The sequence below is a fragment of the Bison bison genome, unplaced genomic scaffold (genome assembly GCF_000754665.1).
Source record: "Bison bison bison isolate TAMUID 2011002044 unplaced genomic scaffold, Bison_UMD1.0 scf7180017864380, whole genome shotgun sequence".
Lineage (NCBI taxonomy): Eukaryota > Metazoa > Chordata > Mammalia > Artiodactyla > Bovidae > Bison > Bison bison.
In genome coordinates this window covers 4,416,044-4,430,994 of record NW_011494952.1, presented here as the reverse complement: position 1 = coordinate 4,430,994, position 14,951 = coordinate 4,416,044, and the positions used below count along the sequence as shown (strand labels likewise).

Below are 14,951 nucleotides of genomic sequence, written 5' to 3'. Positions count from 1 at the left end.
CCAGAAACTATAAAACTCCTAGAGGAGAACATAGGCAAAACACTCTCTGACATACATCACAGCAGGATCCTCTATGACCCACCTCCCAGAATATTGGAAATAAAAGCAAAAATAAACAAATGGGACCTAATTAAACTTAAAAGCTTCTGCACATCAAAGGAAACTATTAGCAAGGTGAAAAGACAGCCTTCAGAATGGGAGAAAGTAAAGTTTTATATCAGTTAACTGAAAAGAAGCCAAGCTCTTTCCAAAATACAGTCTTATTTTTCTACTCAGAGTCAGTTATTGACAATGTAATAGTTTTAATCTTAAAGGTTTCTCTAGGTAACCAACGTAAGGGAAGGTGGATTTGAATGTATTTTGCTTCATTGAATCATCAAATGTCACTAATCTTAATGTATTTTCTAGCCAACAAATCAAAGTAATGTCAAAATCTAAGTTAGTTTCTGAATGTTGATGACTAATTTGAATGTAGTAAAAAAAAAAAAAAAAAAAACATGACTGATCTGCACACACATCACTTTTTAATGGATTGTGTTAGTAGTAAGATCAACTGCTAATATAACTCAGAGAGACCCAGCTGCCTGAGGATTTCTTCATTGATTTCAAATGAATTGAAACTTTGATCCATTACAGCATTCAGAAGCCATTATTATACATGCTCTGTAGCTACATTTTGCAAATGTTAATTTCTCAGTTATATTAAAATCAATTTTCTTAAATAGCAAAAGGCACCAGAGTGAAAGAGAAACCGCTAAGACAATTTTTTGTTCTTTGGCATTTCACTGTATTATGAGTCTATTAATTTTCCCAACCAGCAGGAAGAGAATTAGAAAAATTCAAATATTATCACAAACAGGATATTAGAAGTCAACCTTTCAGTAAATTTTTAACTCTCAGTAACACATTGCTGAGATCTTTAACCTTACTAGAAATACATATATTTTAAGAAACTCCTATTTTTTATTTCTTTATAGGTTTTATACACTGACCACCTAGTCTTTAGGGTAGGATCTAAAGAGATTATCTTTCTTAAGTTAATTCCTGCCTTTGATGTGTAATCAAATATTCTTTAAGAAAATCAGACATCTTCTAAACAGTAGTTCAGTTAACATTACATCATTTTTCAGGTGTTATTAGAGATTAATCTTGAAACAGTTTGAGAACATGAGAGGTATAATTGATATGGAAGTAGCCTAGAATTCAGTGCCATTCATATGAGAGGAAATTGATTCCAGTTTGGAACAAAACATGAAAAAGAATATGAAGGTTGGTGTTTAGGTATATTGCATTATTTGGTCATGAGCCAAGAAAAGTCAAGATGAAATCTACCCCAAACCTATCCATTCATCACAGATTAGTTTACTGATACTAACTGTGTTATATTGTCATTGTATCAGAAAATAAGCCTTTAAATTTCTTAGCATTTCTGGGCAACATATTTTGAAGTAGTGGAGGTGACTGATACCATATTAGTGTTTAATGTCTTTAGCTTGGTCAATGCAGACAACTTTCCTATATTAAATATTCTTATATATTTGCTTTTTTCCTTGAAATAAATTTATCAATTTTCCACATTTATTTTGTGTTTCAGCTTATTTCAACACTACAAGCTGTATGAGTTTCTGTTCTTCTCTGCCAGGGAAGAAATTGTGATAGGAACTGAGGTAAGTAATTTATCTAGATGGAACCAATTAAGCTGAATCACTTAATGCATGCTGATCAGCATCTGGATCTTTAACTGCTTAAAGCAACTTCTTGTCAAGATTACTCAAGTGTTAATATAACCAACTAGTAGTTTGCAAAAAGAATAATTACACAAAGTGAGCTTTGGATTAAGAAAATAAGCTGTCTTTTGGCATTAAAAGCATTGTTAATCACATATACTTTATGTATTTATGGATTATTTGACAAAGCTCAGTTGGATAGAGTATGTGTGTCTTCATACAAATAAAATCAGGAAAAGTGAGATAAATTAATTCAGTTAAAGCTCTTCTAATTTCACATTTATTTTCAGTGTACTCATTGTTTAAGGCCTAATTCAAATCCCACTTTCTCAATGAAGCAAACCTTCCTTAATTACATCGCATCTCAAAGGAAGGGTTTAGAGAAACTCTTTAATCACATTCTATTATTTTATTCCAGTTTATCTCTTTCTGCTGAATATTGGCTACTCTTAGCACACCAACAAGCATGTATGTTTACATCACATTATATGGTTTTCTGATTGTTTCCCAGGGATTGATATAGTTGACATAATCCAACTGTAATTTCCTTGAAGCCACGAATAATGTGCTGTTTTATTATGCAACATATAGTATAATGCAGGGCACATAGTAGTGCCTCTTAATACTACATAATTCATGATTCAGTGACAGTGCATATAATAGCAGTTCTACAAGAAATGGTTTACCTAAAGATATTTTTGAACACTCTTACATATAATCACATATTCATAATTACTAGAAATGAATCCACGATAAGAGAACATCTTATGAAGGCTGTGCTGTACTTAGTCGCTCAGTCAAATCCAACTCTAAAGATGCCATAAAAAGTGCTCTTTAGATTCTCAACTAGAAAAATAGGAGACGGGAATGGTCATAAAGTGAATAAAGGGATATTTACATTATCTGTATAATTTTCCTAACATTAAGAAGCAGGTGCAATGTGCCAGCCATTTGGTCTTCCCTAGTATTGTTATTCTGCAGTTTATAAATTGCTGACTTCATTAAACACCTGAGTCATGGTGTCTCACTCTCCATTTGGGTACTTGTTCTACTGTTGGCCTTTTAAATGAGCTGAAGGAAAACAAAGAACCCTTTTTGCTTTTGACTTTCCTTAAAATTTCTTCTTTGCAGTCTTCTCATTCTGTATCTTAAATTAAGTGTCACTTGACAAAAGTTTCACTGAAAACGTTCCCATTTCAGAATTAAATCATATAGTATGACAGCATTATAATAATCATCTGTTTGGCGTACAACCCTATCTTATCTACTCAGCAGAACTTTGGGAAAATGGTAATGGCTTCCAACAGCAGCATACACAGATATTTAGAATCATGAAGAAAAAAAATTTCATGAAGAACTCCCTTTCCCTTTGTTAATTACACAATCATGACTTTCTTCTCTGTTGTAAGGTTATATTTAGGTGACATTTATGCTTATGGAAAGAAAAAATGGAGAAAGTAGGCAAGGATTGATCCATTTATTTTCTATTGTCTTTTGCATTTTCCCCAAGTTGACCAGAGCTATAAATAGATTCCTTAAGGAAAGGATGTTGGGTCTTCAAGAATTAGATCATTCATGTAATTTTAAAGGATTAACCAAAGCAAATGTTATACTACAGTTATTTTATAGTATTTTAGAAGTTTCTGATAATGTTTGGTGCAAATACCTTTTTTTAATTAAAACCTTTCATAGAGGCCTGGTCCACTAACGTAATTATTCATGCTGACCTCAGGGCTCTGGAACCAAACAAGGGCCATACAACAGCCATGTAAGTGTTCCAAATTTAAATCTCAGGCAAGCATTCAAGTTAAGTAACACTGACGAAATTTAGTTTGTTTCTTAGTTATGGATAGATGACTATAACAAAACATATAAATCACCTCTAAGAATAATTGCTAAATAGTAATTTTAATTATTAATAGAGAACATAAATCATACTCAGTCTTTTCTTGGGTTTTAGTTTAAAGAAAATTGAATTTGTATTTTTGATTTTAACAGTTGTTTCTATCTATTTCTACTCACCTTTTTTAAGAAATTTCATATTAGGTCATAGAGGCACCTTTTTGTTAACTCATTATTCTTGACCTGAGATTTTTAATAATCTAGAAATCTAATGTATATAGTTCTATAAGCAGCATGTTTTATAGTTCCTTCAATAGTTTGCATATAAATATATGTTGAAAAAGGTAGTAAACAACTAGAATGAGCTAGAAAAATGACAGGATGGAGCAGATATCTATCTATCTACAACTACAGGTATCTATCTGCTGTCTCCAGCAGATAGATACCTGTAGTTGTAGCCATCTTAGAGGATGACACTTAATTTATTTATAGAGATGAGAATTTCCTTTTAATCACCCAAGCCAAGAACTCTCCAAGTCTGTTGTTTTGGCAATACGATTGGATCACAGATCCACAGATATAACAATTATAAGGGAACCAAAATCTCCTCAAGGCAGCAGTCCCCAACTTTTCTGGCACTAGGAACTGGTTTCGTGGAAGACAGTTTTTCCATGGACCAGGTTGAGGGGGATGGTTTCAGGATGATTCGTGTATATTGCATTTATTGTACACTTTGTTTCTATTATTAAATGGGCTCCACCTCAAATCATCAGGCATTAGATCCCAGAGGTTTGGGACTCCTGCCTTAAGGGATGAGGACCCACCCAGAAACCTGGAAACTGTCCTTTGCTTTTGTTACCTGAAAACTAGGAGAGACAGTGAATACTTGTACACAAAGAACCCTATTGGATAGTAGCAATGATGATGATCAAAAACTTATAGCAGATACCCAAAGACATGGTTCTAACCAGCTATCTACTGCCGGGCATCTACTAAAATGAGATGATACAGTTACAACATTTATTCATTATTCCACATGTTTATGTGATCCAGTTCCTATTATGCTCTAGGCCTTGTACAAAAGTTCTAGGGGTACACAGTGACAAGCAATGATCCTTGTCCTCATGGAGTTTATTGTCGAATGAGAGGAGAGAGATGATTAAGTAATTACAATATAGGGGGGCTTCCATTAACAAGTGAAGTCTAAGAGGAAATCTAAAGGCTGTGACTGAGTTAGCCAGAAAGTATATTTTTTTGGTGCAGGCGAAAGAAATTCCACTCAAAATAGTTCAATTAATTAAAAAAGGGGAAGATATCTTATTATGTCATGTGCTTGTGTGCTTAGTTACTCAGTCATGTCTGACATTTGGGACCCCATGGACTGCAGCACAGCAGACTTCTCTGTCCATGGAATTCTCCAGGCAAGGATACTGAAGTAGGTTGACATTCACTTCACCAGGGGATCTTCCCAACCCAAGGATTGAACCCTGGTCTCCTGTCTTTACCAACTGAACTACCAGGGGAGTCACTAACAGGTAAAGGCAGGGGTGAAAGCTGGACTAAAACTAACTGGATCTCGTAGTCAACCGTGTTACTGAGTGCATATGTACATGTGGATCTGTATATGCATGCATGTGGTTCAGCCTCTTATCTCTCCTAGACTTTTTTCATTTCTTTTTTCTGAAGGGCCTTGCTCCCTTCTATTGCAGTCAGGCTTCCTCCAGCCAGTGGTGGACATGAAAGAGATAGCTCCAGTTTAGCACCTCCAAAAGAAAGAGACATTCCTCCTCCCAATATTATTTTCTGTGTTTGTGTTATATGTCTGCTCTCAATTAGTCACTGTGACCAGAGGAGTGATACTATTAGAAGACCCAAGATGACCATATTGAATGAGTGAAAGAACATGAATAGATCCCCAAAGAAGCAGGAAGAACTTTTCCAAAGGGAACAGTGGTTTTATCAAAAGAATAAACTAAGCACACATGTACAATTCCTCTTGCATCCCAAATCCTATAAAAGACCAAATTTTCAAAATTCAGAATAATATAGATAAGAGGTTTGATGACATCTAAAATGATAAATTATTGATTAGATGAAACTGTAGCCCCATATGTATTGAAAAGACACTACAGAGTAATGCTACATTTCTTTAGGCACCCTAAGTTGATACAGAAATGAGAGAAACTTTGAGAGGGAAAATGATGAAAGCATTACTTTCAGGTCAGTTTTCATTCCAATCCCAAAGAAAGGCATTGCCAAAGAATGTTCAAACTACCACACAGTTATACTCATCTCACATGCTAGAAAAGTAATGCTCAAAATTCTCCAAGCCAGGCTTCAACAGTACGTGAACCGTGAACTTCCAGATGTTAAAGCTGGATTTAGAAAAGGCAGAGGAACCAGAGATCAAATTGCCAACATCTGTTGGATCATCGAAAAAGCAAGAGAGTTCCAGAAAAATATCTACTTCTGCTTTATTGACTATGCCAAAGCCTTTGTGTGGATCACAACAAGCTATGGAAAATTCTTAAAGAGATGGGAATACCAGACTACCTGACCTGACTCCTGAGAAATCTGGATGCAGGTCAAGAAGCAACAGTTAGAGCTGGACATGGACCAGACTGGTTTCAAATTGGGAAAGGAGTACATCAAGGCTGTCACCCTGCTTATTTATCTTCTATGCGGAATACATCATGAGAAATGCTGGGCTGGATGAAACACAAGCTGGAATCAAGATTGCCCGGAGAAATATCAAAAACCTGAGATATGCAGTTGATACTACCCTTGTGGCAGAAAATGAAGAGGAACTAAAGACCCTCTTGATGAAAGTGAAAGAGAAGAGTGAAAAAGTTGGCTTAAAACTCAACATTCAGAAAACTAAGATCATGGCATCTGGTCCCACCACTTCATGGCAAATAAATGGGGAAAGAGTGGAAACAATGATAGACTTTATTTTGCTACTGCTGCTAAGTCGCTTCAGTCGTGTCTGACTCTGTGCGACCCCATAGATGGCAGCCCACCAGGCTCCTCCGTCCCTGGGATTCTCCAGGCAAGAACACTGGAGTGGGTTGCCATTTCCTTCTCCAGTGCATGAAAGTGAAAAGTGAAAGTGAAGTCACTGAGTCGTGTCCAACTCTCAGTGACCCCATGGACTGCAGCCTACCAGTCTCCTCCGTCCATGGGATTTTCCAGGCAAGAGTACTGGAGTGGGGTGCCATTGCCTTCTCCGACTTTATTTTGGGGGGGCTCCAAAATCACTGCAGATGGTGACTGCAGCCATGAAATTAAATGATGCTTGCTCCTTGGTAGAAAAGTTATAACTAACCTAGAGAGCATTTTAAAAAGGAGAGACATTACTTTGCCAGCAAAGGTCCATCTAGTCAAAGCTATGGTTTTTCCAGTAATAATGTATGGATGGGAGAGTTGGACTATAAAGAAAGCTGAACGCCAAAGAATTGATGCTTTTGAACTGTGGTGTTGGAGAAGGCTCTTGAGAGTCCCTTGGACTGCAAGGAGATCAAACCAGTCCATCCTAAAGGAAATCAGTCCTGAATATTAATTGGAAGGACTGATGCTGAAGTTGAAACTCCAATACTTTGTCCACCTGGTGCAAAGAACTGACTCATTGGTAAAGACCCTGATGCTTGGAAAGATTGAAGGCACAAGGAAAAGGGGACACCATAGGATGAGATGGTTGGATTGCATCACCGACTCAGTAGACATGAGTTTCAGTAAGCTCCAGGAGTTAGTGATGGACAGGGAAGTCTGGTGTGCTGCAGTCCATGGGGTTGCAAAGAGTTGGACACGACTGAGTGACTGAACTGAACTGAACTGAACTGATGAAAGCAAGTAGAGCAGCTATACCATTTAGCCCATTTACCTTCTGCTGCTTGTATAGGACACTGGGATTCTGCGGCGTTCATTCCCATGCTAAAGAAACTATTGTGGGTGTTGACACTAAAGAGGAGGGCAGTTCTGAAGTGGCCATTGATGTTCAGAAGTGACAGTGAGTACACCCTGAATGCCTCACCTACCTAACATCATTCTTTATGCCTCCCCTACAGTATCTAAAGGCAAGCTTGGCAAACAGACATCCACAGACAAATGAACAAGGATCATCTAATTTGAAGGTCAGCTGGCAGCACAAAATCAACAAGTAGTTGAGGAAAATAAAATTATAAGAGAGGCATGAAACTCTGTGAACAGGTCAAATGATAGCTAAGGAACAGAGTTGATAGAGCAAACAGTAGAAGATCTAAACTCTGATTAATAGTCTCACAAAAGTTTGAAAGTTTATTGTTTTCTTGATAAATGAACTGATAGAGATCTTGTTTGTTTAAAATGAGATTTGAAAATGTTTATAAAATATCAATTTTCTGTTGATAGGCTTGAAAATCCAGAAAAAGCAATATTCAGGGAACTGTAAATTTTACTTGAGAAATATAAATTTACTTCAGAGTGTAGAAAATCCTAATAGAATGTTAAACATATAAAATATTGAACACTCAACACATAAAAATGCCATCAGATGTAGATTTTATAGGCTACTTCTACCAAAATTTTTTTTAACTTTTATTTTGTCTTGGGATATAGCCCATTAGCAAATAATGTTGTGATAGTTTCAGGGGAACAGCAAAGGGATTCAGGCATATATATATATATATATATATATACACACATACATATACATATATCCATTCTCCCCAAACTCCCTTCCATCTAGGCTGCCACATAACATGGAGTAGGTGCTATATTGTAGGTGCTCTTTGGGTGTCCAGAAAATTAGGAAGTTTGGGATGGACATGTACCAAAATTTCTAAGAGGAAATATTTCCCTTTTATATGTTATTATAGAGCATAGAAGGAGATGGAAAGCTTTCAACTCATTCTCTGAAGTTAATATAATCCTGAGAAGGTTTTAAATTTATCCTTTGAATCGGTAACGAATTATAATTAGAAATAGAAAAGAATAACACAATATTGTAGGCAATCACAGTTATGAAAATATTATAGATGCATTAATCTTAAATAAAATATTATGAAGTGAAATATGGCAAAGGATTAGATGTTCAGATAGTGTTTATTCCAGATATGAAAGGATGGTTTAACACTGGGATATCTCTTAATATAATTCAGTACATTATCAGATTAAAGGAAGAAAAAACCAAATGATGATCTCAATAGATACAGTAAAACATTTGATAAATATCCATTTCTCATTTTAAAAAGACTCTAGTTAGTCCGTAATGTAGGTTTACACTCTTAACTGATAGAATATACCAAAAACTGAAATCTCTCTAAAATGTCTTACTGAAACCATTAAAATACCCACAAGGAACAAGACAAGGCTGATTATTTTTACCCAACATTGGATTTTTAGTTCCTCACCAATTTGATAAAACAAAAAAAGAAGTCAAAATTAGAAGAAAAAGGGAGGTATTGAAAAACAAGATACAAAGCTGTCATTGTTTGCAGATGGTATGGTAAGAAACCATCATTAAGAAAAAAATATTTTCCTGTATTTTGGTAATAGCCTTGAAGAAAAGGATCACATTGGTAATAATGAAAACCATAGAATATGTAGGAATGAACCTAACAAAATGTGCAAGAATAATACAAAGAAAATCGAGCATTTTATTTGTTGAAGACTTTAGATCTTCTATCCTATAGAATTTACTGACATTTGACTAAATTTTACCTAAATTTGACTGCATTTCTATGGTATCTTTTCCTTATTTCCAGAACACAGTTAATGTTGGAAGGCTAACTAGATTTCACTTCAGATATTTAACAAGAATGATTTGAACGTGGTTTTGCACAATCTCATTAAGAGGCAAATAGTGTCTGGTTTTCTTTCTTTTTATTTTCTTTTTCTTTTAATATTTTGTCATTCTTTCTTCATTTATGAGATCAATATTTCTAGAAACAGAAACTTTCACTCTTCAATTATTTGATTAAAATGAGATACAGTTCATATGGAAAAGAAAGAACAGGTTTCTTATTCTCTCCCTTTCTCTGAAAGTTTTCAAAATAATAAGTTGGATTTTTAGTATACTTCAAAAGTGATGGTGGTGGACTGAATAATTAATTTCCTGCCCATCATTTCAAGATGCCTACATACCAATTCCTGGAACCTGTGGATATGTAATCTTACATGTGAAAGAGATTTTGCAGATATGATTAAGCTGAAGGCTTTGAGATGGGAGGATTATCCAAGTAGGCTCAATGTGATCATGTTCCTCCTCAGAGGAAAAGAGAGGAAAGAGAGAGTCAGGTGACAAGGGGAGAGATTTGAATATGCTAAATTGTTGGCTCTGAAGATGGAGAAAGAGGCAAGGAACCAAGGAATTCAGGTGCCTTCTAGGAGCTGACAGAGAAGGCAGTGGCAACCCACTCTGGTACTCTCGCCTGGAAAATCCCATAGACAGGGGAGCCTGGTAGGCTACAGTCCGTGGGGTCACGAAGAGTTGGACACGACTGAGCGACTTCACTTTCACTTTTCACGTCCATGCATTGGAGAAGGAAATGGCAACCCATTCCAGTGTTCTTGCCTGGATAATCCCAGGGACGGGGGAGCCTGGTGGGCTGCCATCTATGGGGTCACACAGAGTCGGACACAACTGATGCGACTCAGCAGCAGCAGCAGCTAGGAGCTGAATAAGGCAAGGAAATAGATTCTCCTGTAGTCTCTGAACTGAATGGAGCCTCTTCAACACATTAAGTTGAGGACTTCTGACTTCAAGAACTGTAAAATAAATTTATGTTAATTTAAGCCACTGTTTGTGGTAATTTGTTGTAGCAAGAATAGGAAACTGAAATAGATTTTATTTTGTTTTTGTTTTGTTTGATCCATTAATTACTATTCTTAATGCTCAGTTTGACTCATTTTGACCAGTAATCCCATTGGTTTATTTGTGAATCCCTGTCAGAATATCATCCTGCTTTAATTAACCATGCCATAGTAGAATTTCTTGCTATCTACTATGGCAGTGCCTTCTTATTGTTATCCTTCTTCATTATTTGGTTGATTATATACTTGATACTAAAATACTGTAAAAGAAAAGAGGAATACTTTGATGAGCTTATTGGTAATCTGGAAACAACTGAGGAAAGAATCTCTGAGCTAGAGGATATTATCAAAAGAATCCTCAAACCAAAAACCAAAGAAAACAAACACTGAAAGAGAAAATAAAATGGAACAGATTATCTAAGGTCTACAGGACAACTGCAAAAGGTATAACATACATATAGTGGGAAAAGCAGGAGTAGAAGGAGAGAAAGGAAGAGAAGAAATATTTGAAGCAATAATGAATAAAATTTTCCCCAGATGAATTTCCCTACATCCTGGGAGGTCAGAGAACCCCAAAGATGATAAATGCCAAAAAATTATACCTAGGCATGTAATTTTAAAACTATATAAAATCAAAGATAAAGAAAAATTCTGAAAGGAGTAGGAGGGAGGAAAAAAAAAAACTCAACCTATAGGAACTAATATAAGAAGTACTTTCAGTTTCTCTGAAACTGTATAAGTAAGAACTGAGTGAAGTGTTTAGTGTTGAAAGGAAAAAACTACCAACCTAGAATTCTATACATTGTGAAATTATCCTTAAGAAGTGAAAAAGGAGGGCTTTCTCAAACAAATAGTCCTGAGAGAATTTGTTGCCAGTAGACCTTGCTTGCAAGAAATGTTAGAAGAAAGTTATTTAAAGAGGCGAAATAATATAGGTCATAATCTTAGATCTGCATGAAGTGAAGAAGTGCATTCAAAGAGGGAATAAATGAAGGTAAAATAAGAACTTTTGATTTTCTTTTTTCTTAATTTATCTGAGTAAAATTTATTTAATAATAATGCATTTGATTTTACATATATATATATATGCTTATGTATAAGTGACATGAATTTCATGATGGATATAAGGGACAACAGAGAAGAAATAGGTTTATTTTGTTTTTATAAGGTCTTTACCCACGAAGCAGTATACTATTATTAATATTTAAAATTGGACTTGGATTGTCTGTAAGTGGATATTGAAAACTAGAGAACACCATTAAAAAAGTAACATGCTAAGAAATGGAAACAAAATGTAACTATATAGAATTTTCAATTAAAAACCAAAAGGGGCAACAAATATAAAGTAGAAACAAATATGGCATGTATTAATCCAGCTATATCAAATTTAATGTCAGTGGTTTAAATGCATGAAAAAAAAAGATTTTCGTAAAAACAATACGATCATCTCAGTTGATCCAGAAAAAGCTTTTGACAAAATTCAACACCAGTTTATGATAAAAAAAAAACTCTCTAGAATGTGGGCATATAGGGAGCACACTTCAACATAATAAAGGCCATATATGACAAACCTGTGGACTTAGCTGGTGACTCAGATGGTAAAGAATCTACCTGCAATGCAGGAAGCCCAGGTTAGATCTCTGGGTTGGGAAGATCCCCTGAAAAAGGAAATACCACTCCAGTATTCTTGCCTGGAGAATTCCATGGATAGGGGAGCCCGGTGGGCTACAGTTCATGGGGTCACAAAGAGTTGGACACAACTGAGCGACTAACACACGCATACACACGTGACAAACCTATAGCTAATACTGTACTCAGTGGTGGAAAGCTGAAAGCACTTCCTATAAGAGCAGAAACAAGACAAGGATGTCCACTTTGACCACTTTTATTCAACATAGTTTTGGAAGCCCTGGCCACAGCAATCAGAGAAGAAAAAGAAACAGAAGGAATCCAGATTGGAAAATAAGAAATAAAACTGTCACTATTTTCTGATGACATGATACTATACATAGAAAACCGTAAAAATGTTACTGGAAAACTACTCCAAATGAATTCAGTAAAGTTGTAGGATGCAAAATTAACACATAGAAATCTGTTGCATTTCTGTACACTAACAATTATCTGTCCCTGCATTCCTATACAGTAAGAATGAAAAATCAGAAAAGAGAAATCAGAGAAACAGTCCCATTTACCATAGCATTAGAAAGAATAAAATTCCTAAGAATAAACCTACCTATGGATACAAAAGACTTGTACTCTGAATATTATAAGATGCTGATGAAAGAAACAAATAATACAAGTAGATGGAAAAATATAACATGTTCTTGAATTGGAAGACTCAATTGTCAAAATGACTGCACTGTCCAAGGCAGTCTACAGATTCAATGCAATCTCTATCAAATTATCAATGGCATTTTCCTCAAAATTAGAACAAAAATTTTTACAACTTCTATGGAAACACAGAAGACCCCAAATAGCCAAAAAGCAATCCTGAGAAAGAAAAATGGAGCTGGAGGAATCAGACTCTTTTACTTCAGACTACACTACAAAGCTACATTTATCAAAATAGTATTCACACACACACACACACACACACACACACACACACGGAAATATAAGTCAATGGAACAGGATAGAAAGCTCAGAAATAAAACCAAACACCTCTGGTCAATTAGTCTATGACAAAGGAGGCAAGACTATACAATAGAGGAAAGACAGTCTTCAGTAGATGATGCTGGAAAAACTGGACAGCTATGTGTAAAAAAAAAATGAAATTAGAACATTCTTTGACACCATACACAAAAGTAAACTCAAGATGGAAGAGCAGTTTGGCATGCAGCCAGTTTTAAGGTCATTGTCCAGTCAGAGGGAGAGAGACTTAGTGCCACCTCTGAAGCCTGAACAAGACTACTTCACTAGCTTCCCCAACACAGGTATGAAGAGGACATCACAGAGTGATAAAAGGGTTAATTCTCCAAGAAAACATGACAGTTCTTAACATATGTGACTTAACAATAGGATATCAAATTGTGTGAGGCAAAAACTAATAGAATTACAAATAAAAAATGGATAAATCCTTTATCATAGTTGGAAAGTTCAGCACCCCTCTATTCATAAGTACATAGATCTAGCTGGCAGAAAATCTGTTAAAGACATAGTAAGACTCAACAACACTATAAGTCAACTGAATATAATTGACATCTATGGACTACTTAGATGTCAATGGACTACTTATCCAACAATAGCAGAGTACACATTCTTTTCAAACTCACAAGGAGCATTCACCAAAATAGACCATATTCTATACCATAAAACACACCTTAACAAATTTAAAAGAACAGAAATCATAAATGTCTGCTCGAAGATCACAATGGAATTAAACTAGAAATCAATAACAGAAAGGTACCTGAAAAATCCAACAATTTGTAGTAATTAAACACACTTCTAATAACACTGGCTCAGATAAGGCATCTCATGAGAAACTTGAAAGTATTTTGAGCTAAATAAAAACACAGCTAGTCAAAATTTATGGGATACAGCAAAAGCAGCGCTTAGAGGGAAATTTATAGCATTGAATGTATATATTGGAAAACAAGAAAGATCTAAAATCAGTAATCTAAATTTCCATGTTAGGAAACTAGAAAAATAAGAACAAATGGAATACAGAGTAACCGAAAGAGAAATAGTCTGCTCCTAAAGAACTGGAGCAGAAATTAATGAAATTGAAAACAGGAAATCAATAGAGAAAATAAGTGAAACCAAAAACTGATTCTTTGAAAAGATCAATGGAATTGATAAGCCTCAGCTAAGCCAATTAAGGAAAAAGAGGGAGGACACAAATTACTGCTATCAGTAATGAAGGAGGGAACATTACTACTTCCCTATGGACGTTAAAAGGATAATAAAGGAATACTGAGAACAATTCTCTGCCCACAAATTTGATAACATTGATGAAATGGACCAGTTACTTGAAAGACAAAGTGTGCCAAACCTCACAAAAGAGGAAACAGATGATGTGAATAAATGAATAAGCCTATATCTATTAACAGTGGCAACCCACTCCAGTACTCTTGCCTGGAAAATCCCATGGACGGAGGGGCCTGGTAGGCTGCAGTCCATGGGGTCACTAGGAGTTGGACACGACTGAGGGGCTTCACTTTCACTTTTCACTTTCATGCATTGGAGAAGGAAATGGCAACCCACTCCAGTGTTCTTGCCTGGAGAATCCCAGGGACGGGGAGCCTGGTGGGCTGCTGTCTATGGAGTCGCACAGAGTCAGATACAACTGAAGTGACTTAGCAGCAGCAGCATATCTATTAACAGACTGGTTCCAAATAGGAAAAGGAGTACGTCAAGGCTGTATATTGTCACCCTGCTTGTTTAACTTATATGCAGAGTATGTGTGAGAAATGCTGGGCTGGAAGAAGCACAAGCTGGAATCAAGATTGCCGGGAGAAATACCAGTAACCTCAGATATGCAGATGATACCACCCTTATGGCAGAGAGTGAAGAGGAACTAAAAAGCCTCTTGATAAAAGTGAAAGTGGAGAGTGAAAAAGTTGGCTTAAAGCTCAACATTCAGAAAACGAAGAT

At 35.8% G+C, this 14,951-nt stretch overlaps 1 protein-coding gene across 2 annotated transcripts in view; it reads left to right on the top strand.

The window, feature by feature from the left end:
* The window catches only part of LOC105001241 (chromosome unknown open reading frame, human C10orf107), a 169,469-nt gene that overhangs the window by 61,472 nt on the left and 93,046 nt on the right, over window positions 1–14,951 (top strand). For both annotated transcript variants that reach the window (XR_826838.1, XM_010857416.1), the window contains exon 5: window positions 1,595–1,667. Coding sequence is in view for 1 of the 2 variants with exons in the window: in XM_010857416.1 (XP_010855718.1) it covers window positions 1,595–1,667 (73 nt within the window). In the remaining variant the exon portion in view is untranslated. The remainder of the gene's footprint in view (window positions 1–1,594; window positions 1,668–14,951) is intronic.